At 40.4% G+C, this 18,586-nt stretch overlaps 2 protein-coding genes across 7 annotated transcripts in view; one reads left to right on the forward strand and one right to left on the reverse strand.

The window, feature by feature from the left end:
• The window catches only part of ERICH1 (glutamate rich 1), a 90,328-nt gene extending 90,144 nt beyond the window's left edge, over nucleotides 1–184 (reverse strand). For both annotated transcript variants that reach the window (XM_056486741.1, XM_056486742.1), the window contains exon 1: nucleotides 109–184. In XM_056486741.1, coding sequence (XP_056342716.1) covers nucleotides 109–130 — 22 coding nt within the window. In that variant the 5' untranslated portion in view covers nucleotides 131–184. The remainder of the gene's footprint in view (nucleotides 1–108) is intronic.
• Nucleotides 185–394: 210 nt separating this feature from the next.
• The window catches only part of DLGAP2 (DLG associated protein 2), a 440,625-nt gene continuing 422,433 nt past the window's right edge, over nucleotides 395–18,586 (forward strand). For 3 of the 5 annotated variants that reach the window (XM_056488336.1, XM_056488337.1, XM_056488341.1), the window contains exon 1: nucleotides 399–553. In XM_056488336.1, coding sequence (XP_056344311.1) covers nucleotides 536–553 — 18 coding nt within the window. In that variant the 5' untranslated portion in view covers nucleotides 399–535. Of the gene's footprint in view, nucleotides 554–18,586 lie in introns of all 5 variants that reach the window. The other 2 variants (XM_056488339.1, XM_056488340.1) reach the window with 1 other exon arrangement.

Here is an 18,586-nt window from a genome sequence, read left to right on the forward strand (position 1 = left end):
CAGCCGCGCCCAGGGCCGTCACCGCCGCCCCCCGGCGCCCTCCGTCACCAGCCCCCGGAGCAGCACGGCGGGACCGACCGCCCTCCGCCCCTCACAGCGCGGCCTCACCGTTCCTCCTGCTCCCGGCCATGGCCCCGCGGCCCCTCCGAGACACCCCGCACGGCCCCGCGCCCGCTCTCCTTCCTGTTGGTCGCCGCGCCTGTCGCTCAAGGCGCTGAGCGCCGCCATTGGCGGAACCGCGTTAGGGCGCTGCGGTTGGCCCCGCCCCCTCCCGCCCCGCCGCAGCAGGCGCCATGCCCGCGGGCTCCGGCAGGGGGCGCGCGGCTGCGCAGAGCCGGCGGGGGCGCCGCTGCCGCGCGCGCGGGAGCGAGGGCGGGGGTGCGCGCGGGGCGCGAGGGGAGCGGCGCGCGGCGGCCCCGGCGGGTGAGCGGCGCCGGGGGACGCTGGGCGCGCGCCGCTGCTCCGCTCCCGGCGCCTCCTCAGTCCCGACCCGCCGCACCCGCACCCGCACCCGCCGCGTTAATAATGCTCTAGAATGTCAGCGCTGAAAAAGGTAGGGAGGGAGGGGAGGTGAGCGATGTAACGGAGGGGGAGAGGAAAGGGGCCGCCGTCGGGGCGACAGCGCGCCGGGCTGCGCGCGGGGCGCCTCCGCAGGAGCGGCGGAGGGAACGGGCGGGCGCCGGTGCCGCGGGGACCGCACCGTCGGGGACGGGCGGCTGGCAGCGGGGCGAGGGCTCGCCAGCCGCGCCGTCGGTGGTGGTGTCATCCCCATCCCCGGTGCGTCCCGGCCCCGGCGGGGTCTCGGCTCCGTGCAGCCCGGGCAGGACGGCTGCGCGGCGGAGCGCCCGGTGCTGAGCGGGGCGGCCGCGGGCTGGCACCCTCCGTGTGGCCGCTCTGGCCGGAGGGAGCGCCGGGGAGCGGGATGCTGCGCGCGGGGCCGCAGTGCCGGGGCGATATGAATTTTGGCAGCGCGTGATTCTGGGGCTGCCCCGCGAAGAGGAGCCGGGGGCACCGCTCCCCCCTTTCTCTTCCCGGCCGCCGTGCCGCGCCGGAGAGGGTGCGGGTACGTCGGAGGGGCCGCGCTGCTCCGCCGTGCTTGTCCCAGTCCTCCGGAGGGCCGGCCGGCCCCCAGGAGCGGGGGGCAGCAGCCTGGCACCCGAGGCGGGGGGCGGCAGGTGAGTCCCGCACGCTCCCCGCCCGGCTCCGCGCTCCCCGCCCCGCCACGCCGCGGGTGCGCAGGGCTCGGCGCGCCTGGAGCGCCCGCGGGCGCGCACCCGGAGCGCGGGGGTGGCTGCGGGGCGCATCTGCTGCGCTGCGCTCGGTCACCGGGGCGATCTCGGGCGGCTCTAGCCGCGCAGAGGGCGGCGTTCGCGGGCGCGTTGGCTGAGCGCCTCCGCGGTCCTTTGAAACACCGTCTGCAAGAGAAATAAAATAATTATCCAGCGTCATGATGAGAGCGCAGCGCGCCCCAGCCCGCCTCGCGTCCCGGCGCGGAGCCGGCAAACCTCCGGCGGCCGCCACCGTCGGGGCGGGCGGTCTCCGCCGGTCCGGCCCGACCCGACCCGACCCGGTGCTGTGGGGCCGGCGTGGGTCGGGTCGAGGCAGGGGAGCCCCTTCCAGCCGGCGGGAAGTGCAGAAAACGGGCTTTCTTTTACGGCCCCGCTTTCTGTCGCCTTCGTAACCCAATTCCTGCCGCGGCTGCTGTCCCAGTTCTAACAGTGGTGCCGGTGCCGTACAGCTTGGCGTTTAGCCATAAATCCATATATAAGTGCTTCGGCCTCAACTTCCCTCTGACTTAAAGGGTTCTAATTTACGGCGACAACCTACTGTTGTTTGTTTCCAATTTTGCTTCGTTACGGCACATTCTTGCACAGGCTTAGAGTGCCCTGGGAGCAGGTGATGCTTGAATCTCTTCCAAATTAAAGCCCTGCGAAGGGGACCAAGTGCTCCTGTCACCTTAGGTGGTGTGAGCCCAGGATCACAGCTATGAAAGCATATGCCCTTCTTAGCGCTGGACTGTTTTGTAACTATATTTCTCCGCTTCACAGTAGCAACATAAGCGCAGCACTAAGAAAATTTGAAACACTGGATACCTCTAGCCATTTAGGTAGTAGATGACTGCAAGCGGGCATCCTGCGAGAATGGTCACCTCAGTGTGACCGACTGCAGATCCAAGTACAGATGATGGAGAAATCTCATGTGGAGTCTTAGTAACTGAATATTTTCTACTGTGGCATGTGTCAAGGGAGCCATACTGATGGTACTGGACGTTTTAAAAAGCAGCTTGAGGGTAGAGCAGAGAATGGATGGTAATATTTTATAATGCACGTGTATTTGAGGTATCAGCTGTTCACATCTCTGATTCATTGCATTTCCATCTTTGTGTTGTATCTGGAAAAAAAAGGTAAAATAGGAATAGTAGGAGTTTTATATTTCTTTGCTTTCAGCAATATAGCAATACTTTTAAGTCATTTCCAGATGGTTTGCACAAAACACTTTCTTTCAGAACTACAAGTTTTAATTTTACTGTGTGTAGCTATTTCTACAATGCTAAGCAGATCATATAATTTAAGTTTCAAAGGTTCTTCCCCCATCATTTTGCATGCTTTTCAAAATGTGTGTTATGTGGTTAAAATGGACTCAGACAGTGTTTAATAGTTTTATGAATTACAATGTTATACATTGGAGATTTAATTCTGAGTGCTCGAGGCAGACCCTGTGTGATCTGACATAATATTCCTAAGTTAAAGAATGCATTTATTATGCCATTGTTCAGTAATACATGAACCAAAATCTAGGATTTGTGTTGATTTTATTTTAGATTTTTTTTTTTTAACTTTACATTTTAGTACTATAAAATGCTATTTGCATTTAGTTAATCATATATCTAGTTTGCACTAGAACTGTGTAGGGCATGCCTCTAGTAACTTTTTAAAATTTCCAATTCCTCTGAAATTAGTTTAAATTCCTGGTGCAAATTGAAATTATACTTAGAGTGAAGTCAGAAATGCTTTAAACAAGCATTTAACAATCTGCAAACATTGACAGAGGTGTTGAGGAGAATGTGTTTTGTCTATGTAACACACAAAACCACAGTAAAATCCAAGACTTGCTGTATCAATGATAATAATCATAATGACTTAATGGGATTGGGATTTCACATTTGTGTATGGCAAGATTCCACAAATAGTAATACTGTTGGCAATGCCAAGTTGTTGGAACAAAAATTACCAGAGCAAGACAGAAATTTCAAGGTCCATTGTGGCAAACTAAAAGTTATATTCTAAATGAATTCCAAGACATGAAAGAAGTTATTTCAATAGTAATTGGTACGTGTGATAGAAGAAACATATCCCTGAGTAGAGGGATTCATACCTGTTCCTGAGGAAAGCTTGCATGTCCAGTTTCCACTGTGTCTGAACATCAAGCAGCATTCTGCCCAGAGGGTACCCTCTGCAAGCTGCCCTGAATATTGCCTGTCCTGGTCCACCTATCGTGTCACAGTTATGAAAGGGTTTTTGACAGCAGATGTTCTAATAGGAAATATTTGTAGATGCAGTCTGAATGGCTGAATTTCAGCCTGGATAAATTGTGGATTTTGGAGTAATTATTGGCATGGTTTTTTTGTGCCTTAACAAGGATGGTAAAATGTTATTTTATGACTGTCTTTGGCAATAACTTTTTTCCCTTTTTTAATTACACATAGTCAAGCAATTTCCTTGTATAACTATGATAATCCTATGAGAAGTTTTAGTAATAAAAAGAACATAACCCCTCAAATAACCTGCTGATTTTTTATGAGGTATACCATTGGGGGCCCTTGAATCTGCGTCAGTCAAACAAAAACAGCTGTTTTGGTTCTACTCCATGAAAAAGACAAGTCTTATTTGCTGCTTCACTTAATCAGTACAGTGAATTTGTTTATATCTAACCATGCATGGTGAATGAGAGGACCACTAATGCAGAAAGTTAGTGTTAGCCCATCAACTGTGATTATATTTTAAAAAGATTTTCAGTTCTTAGAAATGTATTACATGGGCCAAAATATCCCATTGAACTGAAAATGTTCTGTTTGGTAAATGGGTAGTTTTGTTTGAATAGCTACAGGAAAGAAAAAATTATACACATATTAGTTCAGTTTGCCTTGCAAAAATTCATAGTCATCCACAAGCCATATGGCTTTCTTACCTCTAGTAGAGAAATAGCTCTCAGCATGGCAGATACAGTATGTCAACAGCTATGATCAAATATAAGTAGAAGTGGGCATGGATGAATCAGAATCTCTTTTAAAGTAGAGTTGTTGGAGAACACAACTCCTCATATTTCAGTCCATATCTATCTCCATTATAGGACTATATTTCCTGGAACAAATTATAGTTCATCACAACTACTTTCTGTTGGAGAGGCCAAAATGATTCATTAAAGTAAAATAAGTACTCTTCCCATGATATTTATTTAGAAAATGTCAAGTAGCAGTTTATTCATTTAGTACACGCTCAGTTATGATGAGAGGATGGAAATCACTGCAGTTAGATTTCTCAATCAGTGTTTCCACGCATGCATATATATTTGGTCTCACTTTGCTTTTATCTGTTTCTCACTGTATTCTCTTGAATACTCCTTTTGTGCATAAAATTTGCTTATCTTCCATGCATTTTCATTCCATATTTGTCATGTTTCTTTGTCCTTGCCAGTTTTGAAAATGAACAGCAAATAACTTCCAAAATGGCATTGGCCTTAGGCCATCTAAATTTTTTGTGACTTTATGAGCATATATTCCTGTGATGTAAAAAGATTTTCTACTTTTGATAGTAAATGTAGTATACACCAGCAGTTGGCAGAAATACATGAGGTATACCATAGATAAAGGCTTTTTATCTCACAAGGGGAATCAGTGTCTGTTTTCTTCAGGAGATGCTGCAACCACTGTGTGTAGATAAATGGTCAGTAGTGGAACATATCAAAAATATGACCAAATGCATAAATCCAACAAGACAAAAATCAGTAATTTAGAGATTCACACTTTGCATAAATAGTAGAAAGAGCTAAAGCATATGCCAGAGCTTTCTGTCTATCTATAGCTCCCCATCTTGGGTCCTTCATAGCTTCTCCTCCATGCAAAATTCTTCTCTCAATTTTACATCTTCCATCTTAATCTCTTTAAAAAGTAAATTTGTTACATCAGAAGAAAGAAGAGCATCTTAGTGTTGTCAGATTGACCTGATCTCATTCTGAATACAAAAGTTGTTGCATTTCAAAGTTTATTCTAGAAAATGTAAAGGTTAAATCTTGATGATGACTTTGAAAGCAGTTAGGAAAGCATAAACCTAAGACACAGATTTAGGGAGAAATTGAACTCAAGTATAGTGGTCAGTTAGGGTCTCTGATATGTATTTCATCTTGGAAGCTGGAAGGCTGCTTGAGCAGTGTTCAGCCTGTGGTGTGCTGCCTTTCAGAAGAAACAACTCCTCTGTGTGGTCCTGGAAAGGCAGCAGGTCAGTACTGAGAAAAACAGTTCGAAACTATTTTTATTATCTTTCTCTTTAATTTAGGTGGTACTGTATTTTCAGTAATCCCTGAAGTGAGAATGCAAATTAATTGTTTAGGCTTGTCTGGAATCTAATTTCCCTTAGCATGCAAATTTTTGAAAAAAATGTTGATTTTCTTAATGAAATTTATTTTTGTGCACTGGATGTCAACTGAATAAGTCTTCTGTGATTCTTTGCTTTTCAATGGTATGGCTTGTATTGTGAAACTTAAACACCTTAATAATGTTATGCAAATTGCATATCATAAAATATCACCAAAGTCTCCACCAATTCTCCTAGTTTTACAACTGGAAAAGCTGGTGACTTTTCACAGAAAACAGACACAATATTATTAATGATGCAAATAACCAAGTTACCCTTAAAGGAAACTTTGTCCAAACCATTTCATTCTCAAGTGGTGGGTTTAGAGCTCATGCAGCTGCAGGAATACAGAAGTATACTATTGTACTATTCCATGCTTTTCTGGCATTGAGGAGTAGAACAAACTTCTCAGCTTTCATGTCTGCCTTCTAGTTTCACAAGTAGCCTATAAAAATAGCACTGAACGAATAGCTTCAGTCACCACAAGTGGGAGGTTACTTTTTAACCTCTTTTTCCCCCTGAATAGTAGACAGTAAGTGAAAGAATCTCAAGTAGTTACTGCACCTTTTATTTTGTATACTCTAAATAAACCCCAGAAGATCTTCCACATTCTTATTGGTTTATGACTTAATAAGTCATTGGGATATAAACACTCTTATACTCTTGAATTTGTCTAAGCAGAGTCAAGTAAGATAAAAGACAACACTTTTGCTTCATTCATGCAGTGAAATTCTTTCCAAAGAGCATCAGTTTAAGGCCACCTTTATCCTCTGTGCAACAGCAGATTTCACTTAAATGAACCAATATATTCTTTAGTTTTATAGTTTGATAACAATTATCTTCTCTGATGAGCAGAAGGAAGGACAATGCTTGCTTTTATCCCCTTGATTCACTTCTCTTGGTCCTGCAGCATTTCAAATCCTGCAAGAAGAATCTGGGCCTTCTTTTACTGCTAGAAAAGGAAATGGAAAAGTACAACCAAATGTCTTGAAAAAACTGTTTCAATTCTTAGCCAGGCTTCCTCATGATAATACAATGTAGAGGAAATTATAACACATAGACCTAAGAATGTGTGTTTTTTTTAAATTTGTGCTACAAAGACCATCACAGAGAGAAGATGCTGCGTATCAGTGAGAAGTATTAATATCCTCCAGCTGGGTAGATGATGGGCTCCCATTGATAAGAATGACAAGAGCTTCACCTTCCCTCTGGAGGAGAGTTCAAGCCCCTCTGATGTTTCCAGCCGTTTTTGGCAGCAGGACATGAAACTGATCTTTTCTTTGATGGCAACTTATGGCTTTGTTATCTAGCATCTGGCCTGGTTTTTGGCTATTTTGGGATTTTCTTTGCAATTACGTTTTACTTAAAGGTAAGAAATTGAAAAAATATTATTGTTAAGTGTTCATGTTATGCATTGTATACATGACAAATTTATTTTTATTTGAGTCTGAGATTTTGATCTCACTAATTTGAGGGTCTGTTTACAAATACTGTCACTTAGGAATAGCCATTATAACTTATATTCATACCACAAAAGTCCAAAATTAGTTTTCAGAGCTAGATAAATTATTGTATTTAAGAGAGTAACTTCAATATCTAGTATAAATTACAACTTCAATATATAGTATAAATTACTAGTGTAAATTATTTTTTTCCTGGTAACTTAACAGAAATTTAAATTTACTCCTTTCCTTTCTTGAATTCAAATGAATAAACTGGAATGCTCTTTTCTTCCCTTCAGTTTTAGTAGACTGAGAAATCAAAATGTTACATGTAGCTTAGGCATGGCTCCTTCATGACAGTTTATTGAAACTCCAGTTTACTACAATTTGTAGATCAGAGTAATTTTGTCACAAGGTCCTGCAGTTTATAGCATTATATGCAAAAAAGGCTGCAGTTCAAATGAGAATGCAGCATTACTTTTGTTGCCAGTCCTGAATTGCATTGGATTCTTAATGTCTCCCATCTCCATATATGTCAGCTTTTATTTATTATGCAAGAGGTGAATATAGCAAGTGAGGTCTTTGAGAAGAAATTACTTTTTATGAAGGTGAAAAAGAATGCAATTAGTTATGATATAATGTACTTTTATTATAATATAGATGGCAACTAATTTGATAACAGTTTTCTTAAGTGATAATTTATAATATACTCCTCAAAATTTTAACATGATGTTTCTAAGGGAAAAATTGTTTCTATGTTACTTTTCAGTCTCATCTACTTTAGTAAAATGATGCATTCTTATATTGAACTAACCTTTCTCATGGAAATTTGAGCTATCTACACTGCAAGGTTTCAGCTGCAGCAAGATTTAGAAAGTTATGCATTACTTTATGAATTCAAAAGCACATTGTGACCTTTGAAAGTAAGGAAATAGAGGACCAAAGTATTATAACAGATCTAAATAGTAAATTAAATATTTTGAAGTTGTTATTTTTCTTTTAAAATAAAAACTGGTAGATTAATTTTGGATGCCTCCCAGAGTTTTTTTCTCTTTTCCCCTCTATTAATGTTTCTCTACAGCTAAAATAATTTGTTAAAGGTGACAGAAATTAGTGAAAATATGAGTACCAGTAAAATACCTAATATAGTAATGCATGTTCAGTTTTGAGGTAATTTATAGTGCAGTTAATGTTCTTTATATTGTTTCATTTTGAATTATCTTTTTTTACATGTATTTATTGTCGTCCCGTCCCCCACCCTAATTATTGTATAATGAAATACCTTTTTCATTTTATGGTACTTTATAGTATTCTGCATTCCCTAGATAATGTCTCATCTGATATATTATTATTTTTAACATGTACTGTGTTTCTGATTTAGAGTAGTCTCTCCAGTACTCTTAGTTGTGGATAAGTTATGCAGCACACTTACTTTGCTAAGTAGTGTCAGGTCAAATCAGTGTCAGTGATCAATTTTCTGGGATTTTTCTATTTCTTTTTACTTTTCAGAATTGTCATGAATTGCTGTTCTAAAAATTATGCAGAAAAAGCAAAATACAAAGCTGAGAAGCTCAGTGTATTCTAGGCTGTAGAATAATGCTTTGATCAATAAAATGGAGAAGTTTATCCTATAGAAGCATATCACATTCAGATGGCATTCTCTTTCAGGAGCTTTCCTGGCATGTTTGTGAGTAATCTTCTGTTTAGTTGCACCCCTGAGTAATGTAATACATTTTTCTTTTCGCTTGTTTAAGAAAGATACAAATGCATTTTCTGAACTTCCTTTAATAGAATGTTTTCTCTGCATTTGTTAATTTCTTTAAATTGCACTCCATTATTTTAAAAAGTTTGTGGTATGCTTCCTAATTGGATGGAATTTTGTTTCAAATGTCCTGACAAATGTCTATTTGTTACTCAAACATGGACACTGAAGCTTAGCAAAGTAGTGCAATACCTGAGAATCCCAAGAATGTGTAAAGCCTTGCATTCTGATTACAGCCTGGAAATGAAATCTAACATTTTGCTTCACTGCTAGAACCTTTAGTGCTCTAGGAGCACCTTGTTAACATTTGAGTTTTCCTGCACTTCATGTTGCAGTCTATGAGCTGGAGGGTGAACTGACACAGGAGCAAACCCAGGTTAATGTTGGAAAAAAATGGAGATTATTATGGAGGGGTTTAGGAAAGCATGTGGTACTGCTTGGCACCAGAAGGAAAGAAGACAAATGGTAAAGAATATAGATGAAAGTGTCAGAAAGTAACACTGGAGAGATCCTAAGAGGGCAATACAGAGGATGACTGTTTTGGTTGTCTTGTTCTGGTTATATGTAAGGGGCAGGAACAAACTTCATAAATTCCCTTTCCTGCGGTATCACTCATTTTAGGAACTGCATCATGCAAGATTGACAGACTTTAATGTTTTCATGAGTACAAGATAAAATTGCATGGACTATAGGTAAACAGACATCACTATTGCTTACTCTGTATCTTGAGATATAAAAATGTATAGAAAAGGCTCAGCAAATATAAGGTAGCTGCCAGGATACATTTGGATTGTTCTTTACTTGGAAAAAGATTGCCCATAAAATAGGGTAACTTATATTAAAAAAAAACCAAAAAAGCAAAACCCAAGAAGACATTTACTGAAAGAAATTTATCTGAAGTTAAGTGCTATTAACTTCAGTTGCATAATTCAACATAATGATGAATTAAATTTTTCTCTCTTTTTCTACATCTTTCATTGGGCTGATCCAAGTTACCCTCAAGAAGTATCTTACTCACTATTGTCACTGAAATTTGCCATGAAAGCTGTGTTTCTCTTGACTAATGGAATAAAATTTTTTAGAGCACAAGCAGCAAAGTATTCTTGGCAGCCAGGCTGTCCCCATGTGAATTCTCTTCTGAAAGACCTCAATGTGATCATTAGTTGTTTTTATTTTTTCAGAGCAAAACATAAAATCCTCCAGCCTTGTCCTCCCTTCATAAATATGTCCAGCACTTGTAATCACTACCACTGGTGAAATCTCATCTGAGAGATTTGCAAGAAGATTACCGAAAAAAGAGCAATGTATGTGCATGCAAGATGTCCCCTTTATAAAGGAATAATAGAGACTCTGAAATACTGTTCCATAATATCTTACTGATGCATTTTTCTTAAAAACTGTATCCATGAAAATTTACTCTAACTGTCCAGTACTACTGTTTCTTTGGCTGTAGCTATTAATCCTGTGTAGTTTGACCTAGAGGATTTTCTGATATTCTTTTTTGATAGATTTTTTCATGTACTGTTTTAACACAAATCTGTTTCAATCTATACACCATAAACCTTTTAGAAAAATTCACTTGTGTCTCTTCCCAAGCATTTATATATATTCCACAAAAGAGAGTGGAGAAAGAGGGAAGATTGCAGACCAAACAGTAAATTTTCAATATCTTTGGTGTCCTTAAACTAGAAATTTTAAGAGTAGTTTAAATATTCCAACTGGAAAAAAAAGTGATTAAAGGATAACAAATAAAGTGGAAAGTCAGAAGATAATACAGAATTGATGATATTGAGCAATAGCAAAGAAGTATTCATATAGTCATTATGAAAATGAAACTAGTAATAATTTTACCTTTTTTCATATGGAGGCAATTAATTGTTCATAAATATATGAAAAAACTCACTAACTGAAAGATGAAAACAGAGTTGAACTGATTCCTTAAAAAATGAAATATGATATAAGGTCATTTAGTGGTTAGGTATAAAATTATTTTTTCCTCACTCGTGACATGAAATTTTTATTTAGAGATCAACAAAAATAATTTCCTGGAATGTTGCCTGTTGTCATCAGGAAAAAACAGCTTTCAGGACTTCCTTGATATTAACTTTTTTTTCCTTTCTTTTTTTTTTCTTTTTTTTTTTTTTTTTTTTTTTTTTTTTTTTTCCCCACAGCAGGCAACTTGGAAATTTCAGATGGTGTTGAAGTGATACATATTTGTGAATTAATGTAAAAATATCTTCCATGTGTATTTGGCTGAACCTGGGCCTTCATTTAGTTTCTTGATGCAGTAAAAAGGGTTAGCTGAAACCTCCTGTTCCCAGTTGTGGTTTGGATATTGCAGGTTTTCTCTTGCACAATGGCTGTTTATTTGCTTTACCTGTTCTTGACACCATGGTGTTTGAGTGTGTCGGAGGGGTGGAGAGAACACAGCATCCTCATTTTTGACAGGAGGCAGCATTTTGATAGCTCTGGCTTACAGTTGGGACTAAATGCAGCTGGACTCCCTTTAGGCCCAGCATCACTTTAGGTGCAGTAGCATCCCCAAGATGCCTGTGCATACCTGGCTGCATCCAGCTCAGGGGCACCCAGCACTGCCCAGGGAGCACCAGCTCCCCAAGGTGGCTCCTCCCTGCCACTGGTGAAGAGCTCAGGGCCATGCTAGGGACTAGAGACAGTCACACTTCTGCCCTTCAGCTGTTGCTCCACAAGGGTCCCCTGTAATCCCTGTGCTGTATCTGCCAACATATACAAATCTGCCCACCCCAGGTATCTCGAACTTTCCATAATAATACCAGGTACCTGTTTGCACATAACTAAATCCTGCCCAAGACCTGTGTTGCCACTGCACCAAGGGGAGCTCTTTAAGAGGCAGTACTTGACTATAACCATCGACTTTGATGAAAAAACTCCACTGGTAAGGCAAATTTAAAACTAATGGATCCTAGAGATTTAAATGCATTTGTATTTTTTATTTTATGTAATAAATGAGTACATACAAAGTGCTCTTCAGGTGTGCTTGGAGAGCATGGTGCTGGCTATGTGCAAATTTGAGCTGTCGGTTGCTCAGACTTCTGCTTATTTGTATTTAGCTTTCACAAAATAGGCTGCTTCCCAGTGAAAACCAGCCATCTGAAATATCTGAAATGTTTTAGTTCAGCCATTTGAATTACAGGTGAACAAGGAAGGTTTTGCCTCTGAACCCAGACCCAGTTTTTAGGTGCCAGCTGGCAAAGACATCCCTGAGCACACACCTTGCTGTGAGCAGGGTTTTGGGTTTTAACGTTGTATTTGGGCTGTGTCATACTTCAGTTGTTTTCACTATAGCCTTCCACAGAAAAGGTGACTTGTATATATTAACTCTCTGAGCAAAATTTTGAGGAGCATGTGCATTTTCAGGTCATAAAGATAAAAAAAACCCAAAACAAACTGCCTACAAGAAAAGTTGTATTTTCAGCTTCTCTGTGTTGTTTATGAGGAAATAATCCATGTTCCTGTTTTTTCTTCTAATGTGAAACTGGGAAAAAGCATCTGCTTCTGTCAGAAAAGTAGCCAAATACCCCAAAACACTGAGCTAGGATATGTGCTGATGGCTGAAGAGAGAGCATCACCAGTTATTCTCCCCAAACAGTGCAGTGCCCTTTGTTTGACAGCCTCCCCTTCCATCGATGACCGATGATGGTGTGCCAGGTGCCTGAGGTCAGAACAGCAGTGCATGGAATGGCACAGTGGCTCTTGCCCTGCCACTACACTGTTGATGAATGTTCCATCTTTGGGGCTTGTGGCCAGCTGTAAGTTTCCTGCAAGTGGGGATGTCCATTTTTCTGTCAGTGCGTTGTCCATCTCTGAACCTTCTGCAAGCTGCCCAGTCACTGGCATGATGAGAACTACTGGAGTACTTTGGACCATTCCTCTGCTGACATCAGATAAACCTGAAGGAGGGGCCTAGGAGAGGAGTGGCACCTGAAGATCTCTGCATTCTCCATCCAAGATGATGCCTTCATGCCTGGGCAGCATGTTGCATTTCACTGCCAAACCACAATTACCAGCTCCAAAGCTTGCCCTGCCACTGGAACACTGACCTCTCATCTGGGTGCAGTGTTTGGGAAGAGCACTCTCAGCAATTCCCTCTGCTGAGCTCCAGTAAAGACCAAGAAGGGGGAGAGATTTAGTGTTTATCCTGTACAGGGCTGCATGTGCTTTTCCACCATTTTTAGAAATTTCCTTTGAAAGAGCTGACAATGCGTGATCTATTTTAAATAGTGCTTCAGAAGATGAAATTATTTTTGGTCTAAGTGAAATCAATAAGCAGTTTTAAATATAAGATATGGTTTAAATAAGCAGAAAAATATCCAGTGACCCTCAATATTTATTGCATGTCTTAGGCCTGCTATGACAACCTTTATTAGCTAATTAATAGCTCCATTTTGTAGATCAGCTTACTGGAACCACCAAAACCTCACTGAAGTCTTTCAAAACCTCACTGAAGTCTTTCAAAACCTCACTCTGAAGTCTTTCAAAGGCATGATAGGAATAGGTGCAGGTGTGGTGTTGCTTGCTTTATTTCAGGCTTCCCTTTCTCCTAGGATACCTGTTTTTCAAAGTACTGGACCTTGTTCTCCCTGGCTTCCTTGTGTGGGTCAGGAAGTCTTCCAAGTCCTGGTCTGTGTAGCCCATGCCTAAAGTCAGGTGCTGGTAAAATGCCAGTTTTCATCTTCCTTGCCTGCACTGTTACAAACTCCCCTGTCCTAGCACTACATGGTTGAGCTCTGCACATGCTGGGCTGTGTAAAGCAGTGCTCCTGCCTTGCTTATGGAGATCACCATTCCTCTGCCCCTGCTCTCACAGTCAAAGGACTCAGAGTGGATTTGGTTTCCCAAACAGGGAAGCATTTTTAAGTTCTTTATAAAAATTAATTTATCTCTCCCATGCTAGCTTTTTCCCCCTAATGCTCTGTTTTTACTGTCTCCTTGCCTACCACTATAATTGTGATGTTGGTACTTTCATTTGTTTTGTTAAATATTTTCTGAAATAAATAAGAACACTGCTTTATTTGTGGATAATGCTGGTCCCTTATGTATAGTACTGGGAAATGTTGAAATGTTGCCTAGCAAATTCTGTGACTCTCGATGAAATATGTTTGTTTCTTCTCATAATTTACATCCATTATTTCTCACAGTATTTGATGTATTTCACATGCTTTTGTGATGCTGACTTTAAATGAAAGTTAAATGGTGGTCAAGTAGACTTATGGACTCAGTTCTTTCCTTGAGACTTTGTTGCTGGGTGCAAGGTTAATCTGATTAAATGTGCATCTTGTCGCTGCTCCATTGGGACAGTAACTAGTGGTTACTGGAACTTCTTGGTTCCCTTGGTGTGGAGAATGGAGTGGGATGGGCAGCCCTAATGGGAGATGTAGCCTTGCCCTAAGGCAGGTTAGCTGCATCACACCTGCTTGTTCCAACACCAGAGTTTGGGATGACTGGCTCAGAGGTGGATTTCTATCATAAAGGAGGTATAAGTAAGTAAGGTGAGTTTCATCAGGGAAATCTTGCCATACTATTATACAGGTCTTGAAAGAATGAAACTCGATTGTAGTTTCTCATTGTTGCTAAAGATGCTTTTAAAATAAGTATCTGTGCATAAATACATCAGAAATAATTGATTTCTCATTAATATGAGGTTGCAATTGAATCAACTGTTCTCATGCCCTGAATTCTGCAGAAAGTTAAAAATTCTGTCCTAACACTGCATGAACTTTGAGTTGTATGCCCTATCTCATGCACACTTATTTATTTTTTACCTTCACAGCAGAAGAAGTCTGGGTTAGTGTAGTTCCACGCAGGAGCAGGGCTGAGGTACCTGCCTTCTTTCTCTCTCTATTTCTCTCATCTTATCAGTAAGTAGGTTTTTGTCACATATCCTGAGATACTTGCTGATTCTATTCCTTGCTCAGCAACAGGAGGTTAAGACATAGAAGAAGGCTGTTTTGGAGTCTATTTGAAACATGCCAATAATAGCAATTGTTGGTAATGAATCTATCCTTATGAGTACATGACATGCTCCTTCTCTCTTGTGATAGAAGCTTTAAATGTTAGTAGCCAGGAAGGGCCAGCATTTTGATTGCTGCCTGTAGTTAAATACATAAAAATATCAGAGGCATAAAATATTTTGGCATTAAAAAAAAGCAAATGGATTAAGAGATAGGGAATATAAGGCAGAGACAGAAGTGTCTGCTTGGAATACTTGATATTGCCTTTCCTTCAACGATTGCTAAGAGAAGTTTAGAGTCGCATAAGAAATGTGTTTGTTTTCCTGACCAGCAATGTTTGAACTGGGGAGTTTGATCTCTAAGTTGGTCCTTGTAACAAGGTTTTTCATGTCTAGATAGTAGTGGTACTGGTTTTAAAATGCTAAAAAGTGAAAGTTCTACAGTGACATGAAAATGCTGGCTCCATCCATGGTGTTCTTGGAATGAATGTGTCCTGCATTTTCCTGGCTGATCAATCTACTGTCAGTTTTTGAAGTGGCACCTCTGTACTGCACTGCCTTTCACTCATCCTAGAGTTAAAATGACACAACAAAGAAGAATAAAATAATCCTTTAGGAGAACAATTCTTGTGCACTTTATTCCAACTGAGCTTATTTTGGCATTTTTTATTAATTAAATCTCCTGCTGACCATTACAGTGTTAAACAGAAAATTGCCATTGAACCTGGATGTTCAGTCAAAAGTTATTCTCCCATAACTCTGCTAGCATAAAAGGGATAAATTGTCAGTATACATAATGCACATGTATCCATTCTCTTTTTTCCAATAGCAGATATATTTGACAAATTTCAGTGTTTTAAAAAATAATTTTAATTAAATGAAACTGTTATTGCTGGGATTTAAAAGCTTGTAAAGCTCTATTTTACCATGCTTCACACACAGCTATTTTTAGAAGCAGTCACAGAGTTTCTTTCAAAGTGATTCAATGTTAGAAGATTTCAACTGAGAAAGCTGGTAATGATTCAGGCTAAGACTTCAATTTCTTTATATGTAAGAGTATAAAAATATGCGTAACATTCTAAAATTGAATACTTGTAATACCTAAAAAAGCCTTAAGAGATATTGGCATTGTTCCATATGAAACTTCTGTAAGTCATCCTAGTCCTAGTGAGTTCAGCATCCTAAATAGGCACATGTTCATGCATTAAGGAAACAGACACTCTGTTGCCCTGTAAGCATGAAATCAAACAGGTTTTTTGTGGTTCTTTGTTCCAAAGATTTTAAAATGGCTCCCTAAATACTTTTATCATTAGAAATTCAGCATTTTTTGTTTCTCCAAAGAGCCTGTATGCTTTGTGTTTGAGCCATATTGGTAGGTTACACCTTTTGTGTCCAACTGACAAACTTTTTTCTGTTGCTTTTGATTATTGAATAGTTACCTTACTCTAGCTCTGCAGGACACTCAGGAAAAAGAAGATAATGGTTCAATACAGATATGGCTATTCTCCCTCCAATTCTCATCAACACTTTTGTTATCAGTTGTGTTTTAATGCTGTATAGATATGCAATTCAATTCAAACATACAACTTTCTAGCCATAAAATAAGAGAAATAATTAGTTTATAAATTATATAAACATAGATGTGGTGCACATCTATCATAATCATATCAATATCTAAATCATATTTAAGCATAGATAAATAATACTTTGTAGGGAAAATGACTGTAAACTTTTTTCTTCTGTACAATGGTAGCCTGTGTGCACTGTCACCATTTAGGCAGTGTATTCTTTCATTAAAATGTTTCACTGCATTTTTATAAAGTTCATGTGCAATGTGTGTTCCTGTTCTCAACCAAGGTATAAAACACCACTGCCAGCTGGGGTTGTGAACACCACTCTTCTTCCATTAGTCTTCTTTTCACTTTTCTGCAAGCTTAAAATGTTACTTTTAAAAATAACATTCTTTATGACCTATTGCTCTAATCAGCTCTACAATCTAGCTACAAATTCTTAGTGTAGAATTTATGTCAGAATCTACAGATGATACTCACTTTGGGATTAAGATACCTGAATGTAGTTTTCTGCCTCAATTAGACATCTAATGCCTTTTCAAAAACCTTAAGCAATTCCATGTTGCACTCAGCTACTGCACTAAAAGACTCCAATCCTTCTTAGATCCTGTGTGATATTTCCCAACATCAGCAGAGCTCTGAGTAAATAGGCCACCTCAGAAGTCAGGGGAAGGCATAATAATAATAATAATAATAACAACAACAACAATAATAATATAATAATTAACACAGTCACCTGTATTTATATAGTCTCAACTCCTCCATGCCTAAGATCTCACTGTAGTGCATGAAGATTAATCAGTACAGCAACAGCAACCAAGAAGTTCAGCTGACCAACCTCTGTGGTAAACTGTGGTATTTCAAAGGCCTGAGGTTATCTGACACATCTGCATGGGATAGAACATGTGCATGCTCTAGGATGTACAGAGGTGTATGTGCTTTAGAAGAATGCCTGGAGGTTGGGCATTGCATCTGAGAGCAGCAGCAGTGACACCAGGCACTGGTATGCCAGCAGCTGAATTGAGCCTCAGAGTATTATCAGAGGTACCACTGACCCTACTAGAGGCATAGGCACTTTGGGAATTGTAGACACCAGTATTTGTGCCTCATGGATCTGTAAGCTGAGTTCTGCCTTGTTGAGGACCTAGATATTAATTCAGCATAATTTTGTTACTTGGCTCTTTGCCTGTGGTACCTCAGTGCTTCATTATCATGTATGTACAAGAAATTACTAGTCATCAACTGAAGGGACCTGTTCCCATAAACTAACATTCTCTGCTCTTTGGTCTCTAAGTCTTGTTCAAGACTTTAACTTGAAATCCAAACAATATCCTGTTTGCTACACCTTCTGTGCCTAATTAAACCTTTGAAGGGTCATCACTAATTTTCATGAGCCAACATCTTTTTACCTAGGACTAAGATTGGCAGGTCATGTCTACAAGCAGTTTGTTAAGTCCTTTATTGAGCTTCTATTATCAAAACATCACTTCAGTATTATGAAGTTCAAAAGCTTGAAGTGTGGGAATCTGAAGTGTGCAGCAATCTTCCCACCAGACTACATCCATGCAGCCAGAACATAAGCTGGGGCTGAAGCCAAACTATGTAATAATCACAATAAGGCCTCACCATTCTGCATTATCAGAGGTTTTAAATATGTTTTGCAAGTATTGTTATTTGCAAGTATTGTTAGCTTGTGCCCGGGTCTGTGAGGATAAGTATGGAATTAAAAAGAAGCTATGAACTCTTCCTGAAATCTTGGGTAAGTAATTCAGGTTGTAAACTCCTCTCCTAGGTGGATAGTAGTGCTTCTGTATTTAATGGGGAGCTGGGAAGCAATGATAGCTGTGGAGGGTATTGCTTGCTATCTGAAATGGCAAGTGTAGGGGTGTTTTTACAGCCAAAAATAATGTCAGTAGGGATTCAGTGTATAACTCATATTGGCGTTTATCAAAATGTGTGGAATTCATAGAGTTGCAGATGTCTCCATCTAAGCTTGTTATCCTTGCATTTCTTTACAGTCAGTGGAGGTCTAGTCAGTGTAAAGTGTAACTAATCTCATTCTAAAGTAGGTGTCTGAATAGATCAGTCTGACTGCAAAGGCTGCATAGAGGTGACTAGTTCAGATGTAGGAGAACTGAATCTCATCCTACCTGTTCCGTGGGCAAAACTGCTATGATTTTGCCTTTAAAAATA

Source organism: Oenanthe melanoleuca, chromosome 3, assembly GCF_029582105.1.
Source record: "Oenanthe melanoleuca isolate GR-GAL-2019-014 chromosome 3, OMel1.0, whole genome shotgun sequence".
NCBI classification, from domain to species: domain Eukaryota; kingdom Metazoa; phylum Chordata; class Aves; order Passeriformes; family Muscicapidae; genus Oenanthe; species Oenanthe melanoleuca.